Raw genomic sequence first — 14,966 nt, 5'->3', positions numbered from 1 at the left:
CTCCCAGTTTTTCAAGAATCAGCAACAAAATTATCAGGGCATATATATGCAGCTAGAGGTTCAGCAGCATGATTTCAGCATTCATTATGAGAAGAAGAAGAAGAAACAGCCAAGTCTGTGTTGCTTTCTAGAAGACCTACGGCTGAGAGAAGCTCCAGCTTACTAAAAACAGAGCTCACTCTGCCAGGGCAAGACCCCCCGTTTCAAGCAGTAGACACCCCAGTAGCTTTGAACAGAGCTCTTCTCCGTTGACAGCAGCACACCTGCCAACTCAAGAAGGCTCTATTTCAAGTGGGATGCGGGAACCCTTCCAGCTCAAAGATCCAATATTCTATGTGAAGTCTTAGACCATGATGTGGAACATCATGGGGATTCAAGCTTGTTCCTTCTTTAGAGAGAAACTTTTCCTGGAACGAAACCTGAAAATGGAGCCGTGATCAGTGCCTTCACTCGGAATCCACTGTGAATAGCACCATCTGTTCTTGGTATACATCCCAGAAAACAAGCTAGTACAAACACACTTATTGACTTGTGGTCAAGCTCAAAAGCAGGGAAAAACTGCCATGAGCTGCTACTTTTGTCCCAGGAGTGCACCTGTGTATCCAGAAACACAGGAGGAAAATCCAGCCGTACAATAGGTACATGACAGTGCTGTTTCAAACCAATATTCACATGCCATTCAGTATTATTTACTCAAATTTTAAATGAAGTATCCGGCTTTTACTTTCATGTCCTATTGAACAACAATAACAAACCTTTAGCATAGTGTGCTACAAATTCTGTGTTGTTTTGCCTTGTTGTCTCCTTGCAGTTTATGGTATTTTGGCATTCCCGCCCTAACATAAAAATTACTTGCAAGGTATTGCAAATAAAATAACCCAACTGTGCACGAGGAAGCTGTAATTCTATCCATGCCCTCTGGCATTTTTGTTTAAGGAATTGCTTAGTCACAAATCTCAATAATAAAAAAAGACTGTGTGTCGGTGTGCATGCGCAAGACAGAGATAATTTCATTTTTAATATGCAGATGCAAACTGAATTTCTATTCCTGCAGCAAGCAGACAACAAAGACTAATGATACAAATGATAAATTCTAAATGATAACAGGCGTGGTGGTGGAAGAATCATGCTGCCTTCTTGCATTGTACACAAAGGAACAGCCTTGGGAGGCAGAAGAGGGAGTCAGTTTGGTTTCACTGCCACATTTCTCAAACGGTGAGTCATTGCAGTGAATCAAAATAAACAGCATATTGCCAAGAGCTCTGCAAGGCGCGAATGTGTGTTCACTGCAGGCAAGTGGCATTTCTCAATACTCACAGCAGTGATGCCTTCTGTAGCGCAAACAGTCTCTTGTCTCATGTATTATTGTTCCTTCCCTCCTACCCTCTTCTACATCTCCAGCAGCCAAGCTAAGCTGTTTTGCCAAAACGGCACTACAAATATTAGGGCAAGGAAGGATCCGGCCCAAAGTCTCTCCTGTCTCCAGCATCAAAGGGTTACACAGATCCCAGATCTTACTAACTGATCTGATGCAGGAGACTTCAAGAACCCAGGCTGTGGAAATGGGGTGATCGAGTCGGGGGGTAGATAAATAGGTCAGGGGTAAAGAAGCAGTTTAAATGAAAGGAATGGACAGTGGGCAGGAGCAGGAGCAGGAACACCTCCCCTGCATTTTCCTTTAGCCCACAGATGGATAAACTGCAGCCTGGGTTTTGCATGCCCCTGAAATCTCCAGCAGCTGCCCTATTCTTCTATCCCATCAGAGTTCTTTCCTTCCTGATAGCTTCCTCTTTATTTTTCCTGGTTCTTTAGAGTAAACTGTTGTGCATTTTGTAGTCTCAGAACAATTAAGGGGCCATTTAAAAAAAATTTAATAACAATTTATTGATTTTTTTTTTTTTAAAGCATCTTTTTCCTGTTGTATGGCATGGGAAAAGAAGGCCCCCCCGACCCAAGCTCCCTTCTCTGTGTACGAGTGAACACACATACTACGGTCACAAAGGAATTGCCTTCACTTTCTTTCCAGAATAGCAGCTGTAATTGTCTGTTGTTCTAAATAAATTAAAATAGATAAAAACTGTATTATGTATCCCCATCAAACCCCAATCGGTTTACTTCCGAGTGCACCTGCACTCAGGATTGGGAATCTGAGCTAGCCTTGTGAAAACTGGAGCAAGGAAGTCTTCATTCCAGTTTAGCTAATCCAGGACACCTTTGTCTCTGTCTCCATCTGTTATTGCCTCTGACTCCATCTCCAGCATACAGATACCCAAGGGAATAGGGCCCTCAACTAAGAAAAAGGTTCCCTGTCCCTGGTTTAGTCCCTGGTTATAGCCCAGCCAGAGATTCAGTCAGAGATTTGGGGAGCTAATGTTTGAGCAGCTAACATCTCCACCTTGAGATCCCTTTTCTAACCCTATGGCTCTCATCTTCCTGCCTGGCGGATTGATCTAGTTAGTTCTTATGAAATAGACCTTTAATCTACATTGGCTTCCTAGTGATGAACCTTTACAGTTGTACCTTGGTTCTGGAACACCTTGCAACCCAAACGTTTTGGCTTCCGAACGCTGTGAACCCGGAAGTGAGTGTTCCGGTTTGCAAATGTTTTTTGGAACCCGAATGTCTAATGTGGCTTCCGATTGAGTGCAGGAAGCTCCTGCAGCCAATCAGAAGCCGCACATTGGTTTTCGAATGTTTTCAGAAGTCGAACGGACTTTCAGAATGGATTCCGTTCAAAAACCAAGGTACGACTGTATTTGTTTTGTTTCCTTTGCCCTGAGATTTGCCTTGGCTGCTGCTACCTCCTTGGATCTTTCTATAAGCAGGTGTAAATAATTTGCACATGTGGCTCCTCCTGACATCACTTGGAACCCGAACGTCCGACGCACGTTCTGCGGCTTCCGATTGGCTGCAGGAGCTTATTGCAGCCAATCTGAAGTTGTGCTTTGGTTTCTAAACATTTTGGAAGTCGAACGGACTTCTGGAATGGATTCCGTTCGAATTCCAAGGTAAGACTATAAGGAGATTGAAACATCTACACAGCCTACCGTCTTTGGCCCTGCAGGCATGTTCAGCGGCTCCCCACTTACCGAGATAACCTTGTGTTTTCTTCTGTAATGCAGTGACAGGGCAGTCTTTGTGAGCCAACAGAAGCTGTTTGAGTTGAGCAACTTCATTCCGTAATAATGTAACTTCATTCTGCAGGAAAGGAAACATTTATCTTCATTGCATGTGCTCTCATGTCCAGCCTTTCAAACTTTTGTCCTTAATTGTTCGGGATAGGTATTGTATAAAATGGGGGGTGTTGTGAGTCATCATGAATGAGTCTCTTGCTGGTTACCGGAGGCAGGAAATGCTCCATTTTTGGCATTTAAATAACTGATCTGATCTTAGGATTTTAACTCTGTGCTTAAGCAGCGCCTTTTGCCTCTGAATCTGGGAGCGACAATCAATTGGGGGGCGGGGGGAAATCCCTCGAACAACAGTGCATATTTAAACATAGTAAAATTGCAATATAAAATGCTCTAATTATTACAGAAATAGTTATCCACTTCAAGTTCATGGGATAGGGTGGGCTAAAATTCACACACATGCAGCTTGCTAGAATGTTTAAAGGCACACGTTTCCATCGCTGAAATACAATGAAAGCCAAGCCTCCATGCAAGGAACTCGGCCAAAACTCTGTTCGGTCAAGAGGGGAGATTGCAGCTACTGATGAGCCACAGCACCAACTGGACAGGAACCCCACAATACTTCCAACCTTTATTAATACAGTTGCATGGAATGTGGCAGCTATTCTTAGGTCCTAGTATGCAGAAGTGGCCTCTGCAGGGGTCACAGGTCATAGCTTGCATTTAAAACATCTGAGCAGGAGCTGCTTGCATTTGTAACCCTGCCACAGCAGTCTTTTTGCGGCACTCCAAAGATAACATAGAAGGTACTTATGAATGGGCAGGGAGATTCATTCAATGAAGACAGAGAGAACTCAGAGGAGTCCTTTTGGGTGAAAAGGAAGTCCTTGCTTCCGTTCTGCTTTCACAGGGAGACAGGATGTCCACCGCTGGATTGGGTCCCCTTCCCAGGGACCAGCCTGGCAAGGCTAAAATCTTCTTCCTGGAAGCTGGGAACTTTCCAAAAGACAGCGAAGCAATATATATTGTGGGAAGAAAATCCCACAGAAGAACTGCAAACCAAGTGGCCCCTAACAACCTCCAGCAGCAAATCAAATTAGGACAAAATTCCATAAAATATGGGATAAAACGTGAGAAACTGGCCTTCCAAGGTTCAGTGTGGTGGGAAAAGTGAAAGCAAAAACACGCTGCATGCACTTAGGCAAGGATTTGAGTCACTGCTTACAAGAACAGAAGTCCACCAGGTAGGAGGACATTCTGTAATAAGATATTAAACAGGAGAGCATCCCAGGGAGGGAACAAAACTCTCACACCTTTGCTGTAATTGAGCCCTAAGGCTTAAGAACTCTGCACCCAAAGGCTGCCTCTGCTGATGTGCAGATGTCACAGAAAGGTATCCTTTTGCGTGGGCTCTCTCCCAGAAGGCTGAAAAGGGAGCCATTCCTTAACCAAGAGAGCTAGAATTAGAGGTAGCATATTCAAAGATAATGCAAGGATAGAGTAGCTATAGGAACCCCTCTGCTGGTAAATAAAGCCTAAAGGAGAACAAGAAGGCTCCTTCTGGTTGCATAAGGCGAATGTAAAGAATACTAAGGATAAGGTCTTGCGTGTCAGAACTCAGGACCTTCAAAGGTGCTGCAGCTAAGGGCATCAAACCAACTATGGGGAAGTACACCAACACTCAGGCTCATGGCATGACCAACGAGAGATGGAATCCATTAACAGCAGTAAATAACTTCTTGATCTGGGGTAAGAGGCAACCGTCTGTCCCCCTAGGCTTCCAATGATACTGAAAACTGCTAAAACTTTCCTTGTCTATGTATTTGGTCACATACAAGAATCCAAACCGTCTTGAAGGAAAAATAAAATGTCATTTCCTAAATGTGTTGCACCACGCATTACTGTAGGTGCTTATGGTGGAAGAGTTACAGGACAGCAGACGAGTTGAGATGATCCCGGGGCTGCCATCTTTCAACTTTCAAGCAGTCAGGTTGAAAAGCTGTGGTTGAGGATAAAGAAGGGCAGTCCTGATATTACCAGTAACTGCCATGGCTCAATATTGGAGAGGACAACTGGATCAGAAATCCCGTGCCTGCTTAAAGGTGGTGATGATGTCTGCTTTGCATTCTGTGAGCCTCCCAACTGTCTCAGAGATCAAGAGAAGGCCAAGTAGTTTGCAAAGTTGCAGCTGTCAGCCCAGCTTCTCTCCTTCCCTACTAAGTCTGCTTCTGAAGCAGACCTGACTGTTTCTGTTAGTGGTATAAAGTTCAGTTTTGGGAACTATCAATCTGGATGCTATCTGCTGAAACACCCTCCAGTATATGTCTCCAGACTGATTTACAAATCTTTAATTTACCCAGTCTGTATGAGCATTCAAATCCCCCCAAGATAAGCATGACATTATGGGGGAAAGCTGCTTCTGCCCCCCACTGAAGGCTGACTGCTTCCTTGAGATGCTACAGGGAGTGGGCATTTCCCTGTCTGTTCAGATATGCTTTTGCACTGGTGTTGTTGATATGGAAAAGTACATTTCACCTGCACAATCAGGAGATGAAAGCTAAGCAGACTGTATTTTTGTGTGTGATTGAAATGTGGATACAGTGGTACCTCTGGTTACGTACTTAATTTGTTCCGGAGGTCCATTCTGAAACTGTTCTTAACCTGAAGCACCACTTTAACTAATGGGGCCTCCCACTGCTGCCGAACCGCCACTGCACAATTTTTGTTTTCATCCTGAAGCAAAATTCTTAACTCGAGGTATTATTTCTGGGTTAGTGGAGTCTGTAACCTGAAGTGTATGTAACCCGAGGTACAGTGGTACCTCGAGTTACAAACGCCTCAGGTTACAAACGCTTCAGGTTACAAACTCCGCTAACCTGGAAGAGTTACCTTGAGTTGAGAACTTTGCCCCAGGATAAGAATGGAAATCATGTGCTGGTGGCACAGTGACAGCGAGAGGCCCCATTAGCGAAAGCACGCCTCTAGTTAAGAAGAGTTTCAGGTTAAGAACGGACCTCCGGAACGAATTAAGTGTAATATTGAAAGAAAAGTATTTAATATGTTCCAAGCACTTACACTTAGTTGGATGTTCTGTGTTGTGAGCTCCTCCGCCTTCTTCTCCAAGGATGACACCCAGAGCTTGCGCTTCTGGCGGCAGCGGGAGGCGGCAGCCCGGTTCCGTTCCAGGAAACGCTGCCTGCGCTCGTCTGGATCTTCGTCCATTGTGCGTCTCCGTCTGCCTCCTGTGCTAGGCGTGGGCTGAGCTGGGGAAACCTGGGGTTGAAGAATGAAAGAATTGCCGAAATTAAGGAACAAGATTAACTGGGCAGTTTGTGCACTCGCAGGGCAGCCCATTAAACACTCAGCGGCCAATTAGTAACAACGCAGAACCATTTCCCCAATTCTTGATCTCATATCCTCACTAACTCTCACCAGGACATTTAGGCAAAATAGCAATGTAAGATTTGTGCAAGTGACTCAAATACTGATTGTGTTCATGCTTTCTTTCTTTTAACCCAGTAGGGACTGTGCCATATGGAGTAATAATCCTCTAACCCTTTAACCTATTTGCTTTGCCGTTCTTGTTCTGTGGGACCAGCAGGGACACTGAAAACCTTTTCCATTATTTCAAGAGAACAAAGAAAACTAGCTGCCAAGAGCAAAACAGATCTGCAGGTTCCCATCTTAGCTCAGCCCCACCAAATGGGCTTTATAATTATGCAGACCAGTTTACACTTTGCTACTACTCACTGTCAGTCAGGCAGCATATGGATAGTAAACTTCTGGAAGCCTGTCTAGCTGACAGAGCAGGTGGTGATTTTGATGGAAGGCTGGCATTTGGTGAGCTGGCAGGAACAAATGGGGTGCATTTAAACCCAAGTCATTAAAACAGGAAGAGAGAGAGAGAAGATCTGAAAACATTGCGTCTATATTCCAGACTGTGTCCCAATTGCCTGTGATGCCTAACTGGTAACTGTCTGGCAGCAGTGGTGACAGAAGCAACAGGGTGAAAGACGCAGCTTCTCTGAAAGGCAACAGGCTTCCTATACCCGTTCAGGGGATCTGGAACTCAGTGCCAAAACATCTCAGATTCTATAGCTAGAAAAGCTAAATCTGGCAACTGGGGGAGAAGAAACCCCATACAAATGAATTATATGCCCATAACATTTCTATGCTTATTCTTACTTGCAGAATCAACAACACGTGCAGCACACGGAAACGCCATTTACCTTCCCGCTGGAGTGGTACCTATTTATCTACTTGCACTTGGATGTGCGTTCGAACTGCTAGGTGGGCAGGAGCAGGGACTGAGCAACGGGAGCTCACTCCGTCGCAGGGGTTCAAACCGCCGACCTTCTGATCAGCAAGCCCTAGGCTCTGTGGTTTAACCCACAGCGCCACCCGCGTCCCTCAGTCAGGTTTTTACAGTGTTTCAAAAGCCTGCAAAAGCACATCTGACTGTGTATGACAATGGGAACCAAAGGTGAGAGGGTAATTGTGCTTTTGTCTTATCAATTTTCAACTCCTTTAAGTTCTCATGTTTCGTTCCGAGCCACCCAAACAATTTCCCTCATTCCTCCACAGTCATGAACACTCGAAACTTGTTCTTTTTACACAAAGCCTCTGAATTTGATAGCAGCCACTGGATTTCCCATCAGATGTCACACCACAAGCCAGGAGTGTGACTGCAGCCAAATCAAATTCAAATGCCCATGGTATAGCGCCCCCCCTTCCCAGAGTATTACAGATCCCCCGTCCCAAGTCCTGCTTTGATGTGTTCCAGCTTCAAGCAGACCTGTGGTTGGGCTGGAGAAGGTGCATCGGGATGCTGGATGAGTATCTGACCCTGTTCAGGATGAGATGTCACCATTGTGCTTGCTGAGCCCACCACCATGCCGCTGCCATTTAGTGAGGAAGTAACTCCTTGCGTCAGGCTGGCTTTTAACCTCTGTAGGGGGACAAAAACAATACAAAATCAGGAGAGGCTCAACCATTTATTTCTCTTTTACCGATACACACACACACCATCTCTCTTTACTACAAAGATGCAGGGTGTTGAGAATGAAGCTTGGCTAGACTCTTTAGGACATGCTGCTGATAGCCGGGTTTCTATTTCTAGGTAAGACAGGTAACTGCACATCATGATGATGTCAGGACACAAGCTAGATGCAAGGCAGAGGGAGGGACTATATACATAACTACCATTTTCAATGAAGATCACAGGCAACTAGCAAAATCTAGTCCCAGCTAAAACTGACAACTGAGCTAATTGAAGACTAAACGTATATCAATGCATTTGCTCATGTTCATTCTCTGGCTCTCCAAAATCATCCTTGGTTTTTGTGTGCTACCCGCACACCTCTCTTCACACCTCTCCCCACCCTTCTGTTGTCTCCCACTCAGTTTCTAAATTTAGACTGCAAAGCTACTTGGAAAACGGATGTGCCTTTTTTCTTTACGATGACAGCATCACCTGAATCTTATAGATCAGTTGGCTCCCTTACTAAAGTACAAAGAGGCCCCCGAGGTTAGAATTCTATTTACTTATGCAGCTTTTTGTTTTATATTGAAAATGAAGGGCAGAAATACATTCATTTTCATGTTTGTTCCCTCTTTTCCTACTCTCCTCCCCAAGGACTGTAGCACAGGGACACCGGTAGCAGCAGTGAAGAGCAGACTAAAAGACTAATCTGTGAATCTGGAAATCATAAGAAACCGCAGGTTACTTCTGTGGACAAGCATTCACATCGCCAATATCCACAGCTACCTTCTTCCATTTCATAATGTATTTTGGGCACTGAACCTTCCTGACAGTGTCTAATATCCGCTAGGAAAAAAAATGAGGGGCTTGATAAATGTACCTAGGTGTCACAAGAATGCCTGGGTTGCCTCCATCTGAATGTTGCTTTCTGTTCTGCCCTTTCCTTATCCTACCCTTTTCCACCCCACTCTACTTTCCCTAGGGACACGGGTGGCGCTGTGGGTTAAACCACAGAGCCTAGGACTTGCTGATCAGAAGGTTGGCGGTTTGAATCCCCGCGACGGGGTGAGCTCCTGTTGCTCGGTCCCTGCTCCTGCCAACCTAGCAGTTTGAAAGCATGTCAAAGTGCAAGTAGATAAATAGGTACCGCTCCGGCGGGAAACGGTGTTTCTGTGCACTGCTCTGGTTCGCCAGGAGTGGCTTCGTCATGCTGGCCACATGACCCAGAAGCTGTACGCTGGCTCCCTCGGCCAATAAAGCAAGATGAGCGCCGCAACCCCAGAGTCGGCCACGACTGGACTTAGTGGTCAGGGGTCCCTTTACCTTTCCCTACTTTCCCTACAAGGATATATGCTATCCCATCCAGTTATAGGCTATGCAACTTGCACCGACAGACTACAAATTGCTGTCTTTTAGGGGAGAAGGTAAAGTATACGGCAATCTCTTTTAATTGCTAGTGGTTTCAGTGTTAACAGAAAGTGTTAACAGAAAAACAGCAACCCGAATGTGACCACATGCATCGAGTGACCACATGCTTTGAGATTATCCCCCATGAAATAACTGTGTTAGGGGGTGATGTCGGGGGGCCAACCATGGCTGCATCTCATTTCCTAAAATCATACTATAGGCAAGCTTGCCGATTCTGTTGTTATCTAATGCAACTCACCATTTTAGCTTCTGAGTGCACTGGAAGGCCTGATGGTGAAATGGAGCCGCTGCTGATAATTGGAGGGCCGGGAATACCAGGAATGTTTGGCACCACAGATATAGGCCTTGCCAGCTATAAGTTGGAAGGGGAATGGAAAACACCTTGTATAAGTTAAGCAGTTTTGTTGATTAACTCCTACAGTGAAGGAGAAGGGGTGGGCGAGAAAGCTTGCTTGATAAGCTGTACATGTTAGAAATCTAATCACCAGTGTTTGAGAGATAAAAAGAAACAAACATTGGAGCAGCTTAATAGAGCAGAGGAGTACCAACGGCAGTTTCAGAAAAGTTAGACATTGCAGGAAAGAGAAAACACCAATGCTTTCTTTCGTTTCCTCTGAACCATTTCACGCATTATGCTGCAGCAAATCTCAGCATTGAGCTACGGCCAATCCTAGATATAATATTCCCATTTATGCTTGAGATTTTTAGGTGTACAATATCTTAAATGTGCACTGCAAAACGGTAATGTGCAATCCAGCCAACAGAAAGCTTTTACCATGAAATTAGGTACTTCTAGCAACAAAAGAGTAGAGTTCTGGATCCAGGCCAGCTTGACTACTAACCCCACCATATCAATTCAGTAGTATTGTGCTTGGAGAGCAAATGTGGTATAATGGCTTCAGGGGGGCTTTGGACTGAAGATGCCCAGGCTTAAAGCCTCATTCAGCAACAAAACTCGCTGGATGATGTTGGGCTCATAATCCTCTCTCAGTCTAATCTATTTAACAGGGTTGCTATTATGGAAATACATAACAACAATATATAAACCTGCCTGAACTCCTCGTACTAAGGGCAAGATAAAAACTGCTACTAATCATTACAATGCAGAGAAAAGCTTCTGAGGACACCCTTGGGATTTATTTTCCTTTCTGCAATTCTTTGTGGGGTGCACCACTCTTTTTGCATTTTTACAATGGGCACACTTAACTTCCATAGGGGTTGAAGAGAGAAAGTGACAGGTAGCCAGCTAGAATTCATGCAGTATTTCTGAGATAACCTGGAGAAAAGGCAGTTAAGTGCCCAAACTAGATTTTCAGATTTATAGAGCTTCCGCTCAGACAATTCTAATTTCCAACACATGGCAGAAACTTCCTGAACACTTAAATAGATGAAAAGTACACCCACAAAGAAACAGAAAAGTGGATTTGTATAGCACAGTCAGCAGCAGAACCAATGCAAACTGCACCAGAAGGTACTTGCATTTGTCAATCACATACCCCAAGAAAATTCATTTGCAGAAATAAAAGCTAAATAACCATTTCATGCCCCGAAGAGGCCAGAGAGGGAGTTTTTCTGGCTTGGAAATGCCAACATGTTCTCTGTAAGCTTGAATGATTTCAGCATAGAGCTAGCTAATCAGAGAGCCTGCAGTTCCCAGCCTTGGAACCAACAGTGTCTGCCATCTGCTCAGATGAAGATTCAGTTTTGAGCCTCCCCCCCCCCCCAGCAATGTGATTGGCAGGTGCTGCTAACTTGCAGGCTGGTGGCTCCCTCAACCCCCACATCCTCCCCGCTAGCCCAGGCTTATCTCACATGGAGGGGCAGAGAGAGATGTCAATTTTGCAAATTAAAGCGCTCGCATATGCTCTACAAAGGGGAAAAACTGTCCCTTCCTTTATCAAAAGTAGCCAGGCTGGAAGCTTCTATTACCGATATGACAGAAGGCATCTGAACGGGAGGGCCAGGAAGGACGGGCATGGTCTGTCCATTCACAAGGTGCATGACAAGTGGTACAGAGCTGGTGGGAGATCTGCGAGAAAACAAAAGACAAACACAAAACATATTGCAGTCCAGTTTGTGAGTACTATCAGAAATCCCCTGCCCAACACATCTGAGACACAGGTGATCCCATGTGACACACAGAGCCCCCTTCCGTTTCCTAAACTCTCTACTGAAAAGCTGAGCATCTCTGCTCTGGCAATAGCAGAGTTAGCAAACATAATATTTTTCAAACATTCATTTTTTTGAATTGTTAAATAATTGGCTTCCATGCCAGAATATACATGGGCTACAAAAGCACAGGTGCTCCCAGCTTACATCGATCTGCTCAGGTTTAAACAGAATGTGCAAAGATATTCAAATTTCCTGATATTTGGCTTGATAATTACAACTTTCGAACCAGCATCCATCACCTGAGCTTATTATGGATTAGAGAGATGTGCAACAGAGAGAGAGAGAGACGCTTTCCGGCAGAGCGCCATCTCGTCAGGTGTAAAGTTCACTGGGCTTTCAACCCCAGTGCATGTGCAATTACAAGAGTAGATGGTCCAAGGGCCATGCAGGGTTGGCAGTAGCATTTTAAATAGGAGCCATACTTACTGAGGTCTCAAGTTGCAGAGAGATAGCTCTCCAGATGTACCTGAACTGCTAGCTGAAGGAGGCATTTTGAGATTGTAAAATTGGGCCTACTGTGAAGGTCCATTTCCTGCAGGGAATGGAGGGGGATCCTTGGAGGGCCAACTCATCCAAAGATCCCTTCCTCCCTGCAGGAAAAGAAGTCATTATCCAGAGAGATGATCCATCTCAGGGCCAAACTAGTCTTCATATGGCAGAGATGTGAAGCAACCTCCTAACGGATCTCATATATGGAAGAAAAGCCATGGGAGGTCACACAGCAGTTGTGGAATAGCCAGGAGGGGGGCTGCTTAACGCTTCCCCTTCTTGGGTGGGGTGTCCAGCATAAAAAAAATACAGTGGTACCTTTGGTTGCGAACGGGATCCATTACGGAGGCCCGTTCACAACATGAAAAGAGCGCAACCCGCAGCGGTGCGTCTGTGCATGTGCGGGTTGTGATTCGCCGCTTCTGTGCATGCGTGTGGTGTCATTTCTCGCTTCTGTGCATGCGCAAGTGGCAAAACCCGGAAGTAACCCTTTCTGGAACTTCCGGGTTGCTGCGGGACGTAACCTGAAAGAACGTAACATGAAACGGACGTAACATGAGGTATGACTGTAGCTGAGAGTGGAATAATTGAGTAGCTACCATTTCTTCACTCAAAAGTCTTAAATCCTGTGGCTCTTTTTCATTTTTAAAAATTCATCTATAGTGTATGTATTACATGTATTACATGTACATGCATTTGCTGCAGTTTGGCCCTTGGCCTCTGGGAAGGAGAGGAGGAGAGGTTTTACCTCCCCCACGACAAGAGCTGTTCCTTGGATCCCAGTCTTAGTCAGGAGATGGTTCTAGCTAGATCTGGAAACCTGAACAAGCCACAAATTCAAGTAAGAAGGTTTTCTAATGTTAAAGAGAGGGAGCAAGAATAGGGTACAAGAAGCTGGAGCCTTTTACAGAAGAAGACTGCTCAGCCTTCCTCTATTCAAGGGAAGGAGACTGCAGGAGTGACACTGGAGACTTTTTAAGTAGACAGATACGAGGTTGAAGCCTTAACTTGCAGCAAAAGTGTTATGCATGAGACATAGTTTAAGTCTGATGGTTCTCCCTGTTCCTTCTCAATCTTTAATTTGCTGTCTCTCTGTGTCAATTCTTCATGTACTAAATGATTTAACAGTCCCTAGGATCCTATTTTCCCCATCATGTCTGCTCTTGTGCAGGTTCATACACAACTGGCAAATTCTACAAAATCTAAAATCATGAGATTTGCAGGAGAAACTCCTGGCCATTCACTGATTGCCCAATATGAGGCCTCTTAAGGTCCCTACACCTCCCCCCACTCCCGATCTCCTTACTTACCCAAGCTGTCTGTTGGAAGGTGGAGCTTGGGTGATGACAGAAGTTGGAGAAGGGAGAGTGGGATGCAGAGGATCATATCCTAAGTGCAGTGGAAGTGATCCAGGGCGTACAATGGTTGGAGTAGGCGTAGAAATGATAACAGGCTTTGAAGCACTCTCCTAAGAAACATGCACATACTCAATGAATGCCAGGCACTATCATTTTGTGGGACTAATAATGCATCCCTCCTACCAACCCCCATTCTTCCTAGGACTACCACTCCTGGGAAATCTGAAGCACAGAAACTTAACTTCAGCTTTACCCACAGAAACCAAAAGTGCTAAATCCTGTGTCAAGCATGAGATAATAATCACACATTCAATAGGCTGAAATTTGCAAAAAGCAAATAAGCTTCGTAAATATACATTAAATTCAACAGTAAAAAAAAAAAAAGGGGGGGGGGGAGACACACAAAGGAAGGAACCCAAACCATTCACATCCATTGCGACTAGATATAAATTATGCAAGTATTACTTAAGAACATCACTTGGCATCAAAAGGCACACCCAGTTGTTTTAAAATCATGTGCCATCATACCAGATACAGTGGTGCCTTGCAAGACGAAATTAATCCATTCCGCGAGTCTCTTCGTCTTGCGGTTTTTTCGTCTTGCGAAGCACGGCTATTAACGGCTTAGCGGCTTTAAGAAAAAGGAAACAAACTCGCAAGAACTCGCAAGACGTTTCGTCTTGCGAAGCAAGCCCATAGGGAAATTCGTCTTGCGGAACGACTCAAAAAACGGAAAACTCTTTCGTCTTGCGCGTTTTTTGTCTTGCGAGGCATTCGTCTTGCGAGGTACCACTGTAATTTGTTCTAATTGCAAAATAATAGAGAAGTGCGGATGGATGAGATTTGCAGGACATCGGCAGGATACATTCCAGGGGAGAAATGAAGGCCATTAAAAGTTACAAAGCTCTTCCATTTCACCAAAGTTCCTCAACAACTCTCAGAACTTTGAGCAGAAACTCCCTTTATCTTTTTCAAGTGTCTAGGCTGGGACACTAAATCCTGATGAATGCACCAGGACTGTAAATCTTCAGCATGCTCCTGATGTAGGGAGTAATCTGGGGTGGCTTCAGATAACAGTCTGCACCATGGCATCTTCTTACCAGGCCTCGCCAAACTCACATTTTCTGTATGTTTGTTTCTGTCTACTCTGCCCACAGTAAAGCCAGAAGATGCAGATTGCCACCTCTCAGCTACTAAGTTTGCAGGGAGCCAGAATAGTGAAAATGGTCCTCTGAATCCAAGCCAAATGTCTCTATCAAGGGAGGCAAAAGCTTTTAAAAAAGTTAAAACCAACCAAGCTTCTACAAACTTCATTCTGTCAAAGCTTTTTCTTACTCTATGGGCCTGCTTCAGGTGCAACTTGCAGCCACCCCCAGCCCATGTTGCTTGTGGGAGCATGTGGAGGAG

At 44.9% G+C, this 14,966-nt stretch overlaps 1 protein-coding gene across 1 annotated transcript in view; it reads right to left on the bottom strand.

Moving 5' to 3' along the window:
* Positions 1-14,966, bottom strand: part of LOC308470969 (cyclic AMP-dependent transcription factor ATF-7) — a 107,148-nt gene that overhangs the window by 6,719 nt on the left and 85,463 nt on the right. The window contains exons 6-11 of the mRNA XM_080994727.1: positions 13,512-13,669; positions 11,470-11,569; positions 9,779-9,892; positions 7,927-8,079; positions 6,207-6,404; positions 3,090-3,198 (exon numbers count right to left, since the gene is read on the bottom strand). Of these exons, the coding sequence (XP_080850853.1) occupies positions 3,090-3,198; positions 6,207-6,404; positions 7,927-8,079; positions 9,779-9,892; positions 11,470-11,569; positions 13,512-13,669 (832 nt within the window). The remainder of the gene's footprint in view (positions 1-3,089; positions 3,199-6,206; positions 6,405-7,926; positions 8,080-9,778; positions 9,893-11,469; positions 11,570-13,511; positions 13,670-14,966) is intronic.

Source organism: Podarcis pityusensis (assembly GCF_964106645.2).
Source record: "Podarcis pityusensis genome assembly, chromosome: 2".
Lineage (NCBI taxonomy): Eukaryota > Metazoa > Chordata > Lepidosauria > Squamata > Lacertidae > Podarcis > Podarcis pityusensis.
The sequence above is the reverse complement of the archived record's forward strand: the minus strand, read 5'-3'. Positions and strand labels throughout refer to the sequence as shown.